Source organism: Vigna angularis, chromosome 11, assembly GCF_016808095.1.
Source record: "Vigna angularis cultivar LongXiaoDou No.4 chromosome 11, ASM1680809v1, whole genome shotgun sequence".
Classification (NCBI taxonomy): domain Eukaryota; kingdom Viridiplantae; phylum Streptophyta; class Magnoliopsida; order Fabales; family Fabaceae; genus Vigna; species Vigna angularis.
In genome coordinates, this window is record NC_068980.1 from 19,075,341 (window position 1) to 19,086,577 (window position 11,237).

General features: G+C 30.9%; 1 protein-coding gene across 1 annotated transcript; it reads right to left on the bottom strand.

The window, feature by feature from the left end:
- Window positions 1-1,122: 1,122 nt before the first annotated feature.
- On the bottom strand, window positions 1,123-7,212 carry LOC108347804 (QWRF motif-containing protein 7). Its single transcript, XM_017587229.1, has 4 exons — window positions 6,553-7,212; window positions 6,175-6,408; window positions 5,942-6,031; window positions 1,123-1,293 (listed from the first exon to the last, which is right to left on the bottom strand). Exons 1-4 carry the CDS (start codon window positions 7,210-7,212, stop codon window positions 1,123-1,125), a joined length of 1,155 nt encoding a protein of 384 aa, XP_017442718.1.
- Window positions 7,213-11,237: the final 4,025 nt, after the last annotated feature.

An 11,237-nucleotide genomic window follows, 5' to 3' on the forward strand; every position in this document is an offset into this window, starting at 1 on the left:
GGAGGTTACAGGACTTGGGAGGGGCATGAAAAATCTGTGGTACAATTCCTCCTCTTAGATTCTCCATTCTCTCTCCTGTAACAAATCCTCTAAACCTTGCATTCTTTTCTCAGGTGCTATATCATGGAAATGAAGCAGTGACGGTGGCTAGCCTCTCTGTTAGAGGAATTCTGTTTTTAGAGTTGAGCAGAACGTGTGGCAATGTTTAGAATAATCCAATTATGATTGTATTGAATTTTTCTTCATTAGAAATATACAATCATTGCAGTTTTATTGCAGAGTGTTTGTTAAATTTAATTTTTGCATAACACAACATTATAAGTACACGATAAGGTAGTTAAATGTTAAATTATTTATTGCAGCACCAGAAAAACAATATAATATTTACCTTACACATTAAATCCTAATGTTTGGTGTTGTTTTCGGAGTGAGTCCTCTCAAATCCAATCAGAACATTGTAGGGTAGTTCGTGAGCTTGCCTAATTGGACTACAAAGATTGAGTAAGATTAAGTAATTTGAAACAAAATTTCTTAATCTAGAATAGAGTTAAAAATTGTTTAATTCAATGTTTTTCTTAATTGCGTGTTTTAAAAAAATAGTTTGAATTGATTATGTGGGTTACAACATGAACACGTTGGTCATTTTTATGTTAATGGGAGAAAAAAAATATTATTATCTATTTCAATAGACAAATATGCATAATTTAACTTCATGAGACCCTTAAAGAAAAATATGCATATTTTAACTCGAATGAGATATAATATAATTATGTTTACACTATGTTTTAAAAAATTCAATTGTTGTGCAATTTTATGTAATAAAATAGGCTTAATGGTTCTTATAATCGTCAGCTTTATTCGATGTGGGACTATTTTTTTTAATGTTCATTGTAGTCCTTTATATTGTAATTTATGTTCAATTTTGTCCTTTTGACTAACTATGTTTAAATCATTAATGGCAAAATGTTCACAACATCAATCAGTGACACATCACCCTTGATACGTCATCATCATCTCCTACCTCCAGAAATCCTAATTTTCCCCTACACAGAAACCCTAGCCATCACCTAACCCTAGCCGCCGCCACTCTCACGGCCAGCCACCATCTTCGCACCTCCATCATTAGACATTTCGAAACCCTAACCAGAAACCTTTCGCGAACATATCACGCAATGGTCGCGCCATTGTTCCAAACGCTCCGCCACAAGCATCGCGAAACCGAATCGCGAGTTCCTCGTGCCTTTGAGCAACGTCGTCATGAAGCTTCTTCATTCTCCACCAGCTACCATTAACCTGAAACACAGAAGATCAAAATCCACAAAACTAGAAATCTCCTTCAAACCAGAAGCGTGATTCGCACCGCAACGATGAAGTGCCACCAACATCATCACCAACCTCCCGCGAGCAAAACCCAAATTGCAGAAACGCAAAGCCGAATCACGCAATTATCTTCAACTGACGCACCAGCGCCTCTCTGCAAGCTTCTCCACCACGCCTTCTTTATTTACCTGCATGAGAAAAACCTAGAAGCAAACCAACTATCACGAAGTTCACCATATCCGTCATGAAGGAGAAACCCTATTCTCGCGTGACGACACTGGAGAAAACTTTTCCCCAATCTGCAGATGCAAATCTGAAACCCTAATTTTTGGGTAAAGAAAGGGGTTGCCACATGTCAAGCCCTCATTGGTGCGACTATCCTTAGTCAACTCTGGTCCTAGTCACGTCAGCCCATAACTGCCATTTAATTCACTAATAGGTGACGTGTCGTTAACGATTTATACGTCGTCAGCAAAAATGACCAAATTGAACATAAATTACGATATAAGTGACTACAAGAACATTAAAAAAAATGAGTCCCACATCGAACAAAGTTGACGAAAATAGGACCAAAAGTGGTATTAAGCCAATAAAATATACTATCACTTATTTAAAAAGATTGTTAGTATGATTTTAGAGACACCTATGTTAGAAATTAAAATATTTTAGGCTTAGTTATAGTTTTGACTATTACGTTTTTTTGTCTATTTTTTTTACAATTTTAGTCCCTTATTTTTTTAATTGTAATTTTATTTGATTTTCTATTTTAAAAACATGGATTATTATCACATAATAAGTTTGAAAAATAAAACTAAAAAAAGGAAATATATGTAAGAACTAAAAAAAATCGTGTTTTAAAAGTAGTAACGTGTTTAAAATAATGAGATTAAATTATTTTAATAATAAAAGTTTAAAGTATTAATATAATTTTTTAAACGAGTTTCATTATGTTAAAATCATATCATCTCTCTAAACTCCTTTTCTCTAGTGCTCTTTCCTTCTCTCTATAGTTTCTAACCATCATCTGTTGAAAAATCGGAGGTTTCTAGGGTAATCTTTAAGGTGAACACTCCACTTCTATCCTATTTCTATAAAAGAGTAAGTTGGTTTTCTGCTCTTTTCTTAGTTTGTACGTTTTTCTATGCATATGGACGATCTTAGTTTGCGTGTGGTGCTTTGAGCTTTTTTAAGAGTCTTTTCTGATTAGTGGTTCTAATGATATATTTTGATCGTGTTTGAGTTGTTCTTAGGGACAAATGTCATTTTTTGTGCATCAAGGGGTGCTTATAAGGTTTTAAAGTTGTTTTGTCGTCTCTCAAGTAAGAGAAACTAATTGTCTTGTTTTAAAGTTATAGATGTTTTGAGAATTATAATTTGCATGTTTGGTTGGTTTAAGAATGGTTGATTACTGACGTTGATTATTTTAAATGTTGTTTGCTGAATTGATTGAGTTGAGTTGAATTGGGGAAATGAGAATTTGATCAATTGAGTAAATTACTATTTGCCCTAACATTAAAACTTATTTTTGACCAAAGTACTGAATAAGGAATATCAATTTGATCATTTGAGCATATTCCTTGTGCTAATATTTGATAAGTCGTTAAGTGATGGCAAGATGGTGTTGAACACCATTTCATTAGACAGGTCTGGGATCATTTTAGCTTCAGCCCACTAAGCGTCAATCTTGTACTGCTAGCCCTCATAAATGCTAATGCTTTGGCATTGAGCGGTAGTAGGGCATCACTAAACATTTCACTACGAGTAATTTTGGTTGTAGGCAAAGATGTGTCGTTGAGCGTGACGTTTTGCGAAAAGAATGGTGATGAGTGTTAGGACTATTGCTAAACGCCACCTTTTTTTGGCGTTGTGCACCAGAGTTGTGGCTGAGGGCTACAAAAGGTTTGACTTTGAGCATCACTTTTGAGTGTTAGTGTGTATATTATATTTTTCTTACGTTGTGATCGTTTGAGATAGATTTGTAATGTAATTTATGTATGTTTGAGAGTGTTATGATGTTCTATTATGTGATGACATGATTGAGAATATGTTTAGAAATGTTGTTGAGAGAATTTCAAGGAGATGTTATGTGTGGTGTAATGAATAATGTATGCATTGACATAAAGGGAGTCAGAAATGAGGTATCATGAACTCTAATGATTATTCACACTCAAACATACTAGAATGCGTTATGTGGTGAGAGTCGTAGGAGGTCCTAGTTTATCGACAATGTTTGGTCCTAGGCATGAAGGGGACTAACCTTGTAGATGGTATGATAATAACTCCTTTGTTATGACTCTGTAGAGTATAGATACCTCTACAAGTTCACATCTACGTTGAAGCCTTATGTTAAAGGCATGTATCCGAATAATTGAGTTTAGTGTCACTATGGGTGTGAGTGTATGAATTTGTTATATGTTAAACATGTTTAGTTGATAAATTAATATATCATGATTATTTTAGATCAAATCTTTTGCATATTAACTTACCCCTTTCTTTTGTGGTTGTTTGTCTTTGTATTCTCTTTGTTTGCAATTATCACCTTAATGGTGTGAGTAGATAAGAAATTAGCAACGAATCTAGTGCAAGATAGGAGCAATGTTGTAGTATAGAGTTAGGATGTTTTAGGCATGTTCATGTTATCTTTTGCAACACCTTGTTACGCTTTTGAACAAGTGTAAATATATATTTTAGCTATATGGGATCTTTATTTATATATATTTTTGGTATTATAGTTATATTTAAGATAATTGTAATAACATTATGTGTATATATATATATATATATATATATATATATATATATGTATGTATGTATGTATGTATGTATGCTTTGCTTATTATTAAAATGAGATGTTGAGGTTTTGTCTATAATGTCCGAATATAATTGAGTTTAGTGTTACTATGGGTGTGATCTAGTACAGGATAGGAGTGATGTTGAAGTATAGAGTTAGGATGTTTTAAGCATGTTCATGTTATCTTTTGCAACACCTTGTTACGCTTTTGAACAAGTGTAACTATATATTTTAGCTATATGGGATCTTTATTCATATATATTTTTGGTATTATAGTTATATTTAAGATAATTGTAATAACATTATGTGTGTATATATATATATTTATGTATGTATGCTTTGCATATTATTAAAATGAGATGTTGCAAAATATAGAGATTTTTTGTCTATAATGTTCGAATATAATTGAGTTTAGTGTTATTATGGGTGTGATCTAGTATAGGATAGGAGTGATGTTGAAGTATAGAGTTAAGATGTTTTAGACATGTTCATGTTATCTTTTGCAATACCTTATTACGCTTTTGAATGAGTATAACTATATTTTTTAGCTATTTGAGATCTTTATTTATATATATTTTTGGTATTATAGTTATATTTAAGATAACTGTAATATTATATTATATATATATATATATATATATATATATATATATATTTTGCATATTATTAAAATGTTACAAAATATAGAGAATTTTTTTTGTTAGAATAATTTTCTATCAAATATTAACTTAACTTTATTCCACCAATGCATTATTAAAGAAAGACATTGATAAAGAGGCTGAAAAGTATAATTATTTCTTTTACCTTCTTTGAATATTTTTATTTATTAGTTTCCTTATGACATTTTAATGAATTAAAATATGTACTAATTTAATTTTCAAGTTATCATACTAAACATTAATTGAGTAAAAGTGAACATTTTCAAAACTAAAAATAAAGCAAAGTTTACTATAAATTAAAAACTCATGAGTTTTTATCATTAGAGTTTATCAACATGACTTCTAAGTATAGCATTGGTTTTCATAAAAAAAAAGTTATACTATATACTATGTTTTATAATTAAAAAGTAAATACATAAAAGTACAGGGAAAAGAAAATATTGGTCCTCTGTAGTGAGACCTCATTAAGCAATGCCATGGATATAGTTTGTGGTATTGGACTCCATCACTGTTTGAATAAGATGCACTCCAATGCTTTTCTCATTCTCCTGTAGTATGTTAAATCAATCAAAATCATTATTTACTTTCTTTAATTCAAAAGATTAGACATGAAAAAAAAAACAAATTCTTTTATATTGTATATTATCTAAATATTCAGATTTGTAATGTCTTATAAGTTAATTTTAAATCTAACTTAATTTTACTAAACTAATTTGTAAAATAAAATTTGCTAAACTTATTTTATTTTTAGTTGACGTGACTCTCCTATTGATATATGTATATTTATTAAGTGAAACAATTAATAGATAATCAAATAAAAAATTAATAATAGTAGTATATCAAACTTAATAAATAATAAATTTTAAATTAATTTAATTTTACAAAAACTAACGTTTAAGAAATTTAAAAAAAAAAGTGATTAGGAGGGTGAAGGTTACCAATGAAGTAGAAATAATTGGAAGAAGGATGAGAAGTTCTTGTAAGTACTCTTCTTCCTCTTTTAGGGTTGTGGTTAGTTCTGTAATTTGATAAAGAATTCTTTCAACCTGCTGAAATGAATAACACAAGTTCTATAATTAATTATCCAATACTTTTTTTAATTATCTTTTATTTCTTGAATAAAAAATAAGGCAATGATAATGAAAGAAAAGAAAAAGGTGTATATATATACCTTTGTGTGGTATTTTGTGATCAATGGTTCCAAATCCTCCATTACTGTAATGGCTGCATTCAGTGCATCAGAGATGGATCCTGTGTCTACCTGTCAAGAAAATCAAATAGGAAGAAAATTTTAAGCTTCAATATTACGACCAAAATTGTTCTAAATATTAGAAAATAATTAAAAACATAATTAAACATTTATTAGTGTGTCTTTAAACTGGTATATATGATAATGAACATTACCTTAAGGTAGGTTAAAGGGATTATGTTGGAGAATGCTGACAATTTTCTTGTCAATTTGGCAACATATTCTTGATTTCTTCTCTCTAATTGAGCCCATTCACTGAGAAGATAGAGTTGTCCATTCAGAATTTTATAAAGCTTCATCACATCTTTCACCTTTCGCAGTTCAACTCTCTTTTCTGTTCTTATCTTTCTCAGTTTCACAATTCCAACCCATACGGCAAACAATTGTATCTGAAATAATACGATGAAATGTATGCTATAAATTCACCTTATCTCTTCGGAATTTTTAATACATTTTTCTATCGACTTGTAAGATAACTTTGTATCTATTTATATGTTATAACTGATATATAAAGAAATACATAAAGAACGTACCTCGACCATAGTCTTGACATTAGCCATGGCAACGTTAGCTCTGGCATTGATAAACCTCCATTGCAAAAGTCTATTATGCAAAACCCTAAACTGATGGTACTCTTCCTCTTGCATCGGTGACACTTTCTTTTGCTTGAAGTACTTCAAAACTTTATTAACACTGCCACCAACACCACTGCTAACACTGAGGGATGTTTTCGTCTGTGGTTGAGGCCATATCGGAGATCCCAATGACCATCTTCCTGGGGAAAGCGCCCATGCCGAAGGAGATTTTACTGATGATGAGGTCCTCTTTGAAGCTCCAACGTTATTATTATTATCAGGGCTAACACCTCGTTGCAAGATTTTGCCAAAGCTGTCATCTTTATTTTTCTTGTCTTGAACCCTAGTATTTGTTTGCTTGTTTCGAATGGATGTAGGGTTTAGGTTCATGTTCCCTTCATCCTTGTTGGTTGTTCTTGTTCTCGATGTCGACTTCGAACGTTGTATACTACTGATGGTGAATCTTTCACTAGAGCTCAACCTACCAGAACTTCTCTCCGGAGTAGTTATAGCTGCGGCGGCAGAGCCATTGCCGCTTCGACTTCGGACGAGCCGAGGTGATGGTGCCACCACCGTGAGGTGGTTGCGGCAAGAAGAACCGTGGAAAGGTTTGTCCATTGAAGAATTAGTGCGTATGGTTTGCTACGAATATCATTCAATATATATATATATATATATATATATATATATATATATATATATATATATATGTATGTATGTATGTATGTATGTGTGATAGAATAGAGAGGTTAATTAGAAGTTGCAAGCACGTTAAGTAGGAAGAACGTTGAATACGTAGATGTCTCCACGCCATGCAAAAACGTTTGCACGTATATTATGGAAGTTCAGATGTCTTTTAATATATAGTCTTTTTTAATCTATAATACTTTGTATATATAGGCTGTTGAAATGTGATAAAGGATATATAATTCATGAATAAGCAATCATTAGTTTGTTTGTTTAATAGAATCAAAAGCATTTTTTTTTCAGAACTTTTAAAATAAACTATATGGCTTGAGTCGTGTGGATGGGTAGTAATATTTTTATTCGACCTATACGTGTTTGACTTTGTAAAAAAAAAATATTTGTTTCCTTCAAAAGTTTGTGGTCAGAAATGAGTGATTACACAATAATGGTGTTCATGATCCTCACATTTTTCTATGTAAATACTGTCTAAAAACAAACAGTGTTAGAGGAAAAAAAAATTAAGTGCATAAAAAAATAATATTGTGTAGTTCTCGGCCTCTCCTTATAAACCCGCCCAACATTCTTGGCAATTTCTTCCTGAATTTCTTTTTATGCGTAAATGTTTATATTTGTGAAGTTAAAAAATGTAAAATTTTATATTTGAAATGTACAATTTTCTTTTTATAATATTCGATCTACAATACCAAAGATTTTGTATACAATCTACAATAAAAAAATTGTATTGCGATGCAATCTAAAATATATTTTTAATTTTATATTTTTCATATTTTAAATTATATATTTCAAAATAAAAAATATATGAAGGCGGTTAAAATGACCATCAGAGGTACTCTTTTTTCACTCTTTATATTAAAAGTGATGCAAATATAAGGCCATTGGGCCAAGTCCATGTCATCCATTTCTCTCTTCTTTCTTCTTCTAATTTTCTCCTCTCTTTTTTCTCCCTTTTCCAATTTGCATATTCTCTTTACTCTCTCTAAGTCATTCATCCTTTTTATTTCTTCTCTTTTTGATCATTCTAATTTTAATTCTTATTGTTTTTTATAAGATATTGCTAGTTAGAGGTAGTTGCATACAAAAAAAAACTTTTATCTAAATAGTTTCTAATTTAAAATAAGATTGTTTTATTCTATAAGTTTTATGTTATTTATAATTAAGTTCAAATTAATTCACCTTTTTATCAATTTTGTATTATTGAAAATACTAAATTTTCGATGCAAACTTATACAAAAAATAAAATATTTCAATAAGACGCAATTATCAAGGAAAATTACCGTCAAATTTTGATATTTTATTTTATGGTTAGTGAGTTAGATAATTATAAATCAATTATCCGTCAGTAAATTTGTCAGTAAGGTTGTCGTGGTTGCTTATTAATAGAAGTCAACTGTCAATTTTTAAGTGGGTGAATTAAAATGAAATTTCCAGATTCAAATGAGGTGTTTTCTTCATTCTCGATTTCACAAGAAGCTTAGCCTTCCCCTTTCTTGTATTCCCCAAAATCTTCCATTTTCTCAAAATCCCCTAAATTCTTCCTTACCAATTTCCTAGACTTTCGTTTCCCATTCAATATGGCCTTCAAAAACTCAATTCTAGTGAAGTTTAGTGAGGTTTTGGCATTGTTCATAATGATTATAAGTGTCGACATTGGTGTCTCTAGGGCTTTCTAATGACTCTTTTGACCGAGCAATTGGTTTGTAATGTCTCACCCTTCTCGTTATTCTCTAGCATGTCATTATAAGGAGTGAAGATCCCTAAGGTTGTCCCAATGCACACATGTCATTGTGTGATGAGTGAGACTTTGCTAACAATAGGGATACCACGTTTTACCCCACTTTGGAGGATGGTCCGCTAAGGTTGTCCCCTTTTTATAATTGACGATGATTGTTATGAGTCTTGCATTGTTCTATTTCTAATTTGTTAAGATAATTGTACTGTTATATATATATATATATATATATATATATATATATATATATATATATATATATATATATATATATATATATATATATATATATATATATATATATATATTTCGATATGTGAAAAGCAAGGACTTGTTGGTCATGTAACTATTTTCTAGGTGTGAGATCAGATCCACCAAGCAGGGTTTCATCTTGATGCTTATACAACTGATAGGAAGATGCAAAAGAAGGTAACCTAAATTGTTAGGCTAGAAAGTTTAATTTCATTACATATTATTCTTTCAAAGGATAATAATGACCAAAATGTTTTATATATTGCCAATGAAATATTGGTTATATGATAGGTGTTACATTTGAAATATGTAGACTCTGTATTTTTATGGTTACCACTTGTTAGCTATTGGTGAGTTTATGTTACTACACTACAAAAAAAAATTGTTATTTAGTGAAGGTCTTTTTTTTCAATTTGACGAGGTTTTTACCCTCCATAAAATTAATTTGCGGGAGTTTTTCAAACTTCCACAATTAGAGTTACCACAATCGATTTGCAGAGGTTTTTAGTGACCCTTGGTATCAGATTTATATTGCAAAGATTTTTTTTGTAGAAGGTTTTAGGCTTAAATGCTTACTTCATCCCCATGTTAAGGGGTGAATTTCTGTTTAGTACCCGGTTTTAAAAATAAAGACATTGGATCCCTATGTTATGAAAAGTATATGAATAAGGTCCACAAAGAAAGAACAAGTTCAACAAATCATCAAAGAAAAAACTGAACAAGAGAAAGAAAAAGCTGGACAGTAGAAGAGAGAAGAGAAAAAGTACGGCCACATCAGCATGGACTTAACGTCGTTGCTGTCAACTTAACGGACATGACCCTATTCATACATTTTTCATAACATAGGGACCCAATGTCTTCATTTTTAAAACCGGGTACTAAATAGAAATTCATCTCTTAACATGAGGACGAAGTAAGCATTTAAGCCAAGGTTTTACCTATTCTATTAGTGACTATTATTTTGTAGAGGTTTGAAACCTCCTTTATTTATAATTACCCACCTACATTCATAATTTCTTAATTTAATGGATTTTGTTTTTATAATGAAAAATATATTAAATTATAAAATACACAAAAATTAATCAAAATTAATTTTATTGAAGATTTAAAATGGAATACATTCATTGACAATTACAATGTAAATATAAAAAAAAATACATAATATTTAAGGAACATTACAAGATTGACTAAAAAAATCTAGTATGGTCGAAAACAATAAGACCAATTGAAAATATATGGGCTAATGTTGATGACCTAAACAAAATCCCTAGCAGAGATAAAAGTTTAATATGAGACCAATAACTTTGCATTAGCTTCCTTCCCTTTCAAGTAAAACAAACTCACTTCTCCAACTACTTCCCTTAAACTCATTCCTCCAGCCCTACATGTTTTTAGATTCCATGTAATTTAATTCCAATAGTATGCCCAACAAGTCATTGTTCATAAGCACTCCTACTTCAATTGTGTTCAATCTTCAGTTAATGATTCCCATAACTGATGTTCTTATTTCGTTGTCAATGGCTTTCGAATACCTTTTTTCCTTTATGGTAGCTACTTCCAAATTATGCACCAGCAAGGATGTGACTTGACACATTGTGGATAGTGCCGTCAAAATGGGTTGAAACCGGTGAGCCAACCCGGCTCACCACGAGTTTGAGCCGGGTTGGGTTGGAAAAAATACAAAATTTTTTATGCGAGCCAATTTTGACCCGGCTCACATGGGTTGAACCCGTGGTGGGTCGGGTTGGCTCACCAACCCACATATTTTTTTTAATTAAATCAAATTAATTAAATTAATTATTCAAATCCTTTTTTTTTATTGAAATCAAATTAATTAAATTAATTATTCAAAATGCACAACCTTTACTTAGCAATAGAGCCTTTCACATTGCTGTCTTTCCAAAAGTTCCCCTCTGCGAATAAAACCCTAAGATTATAGATTGGATAATATTAT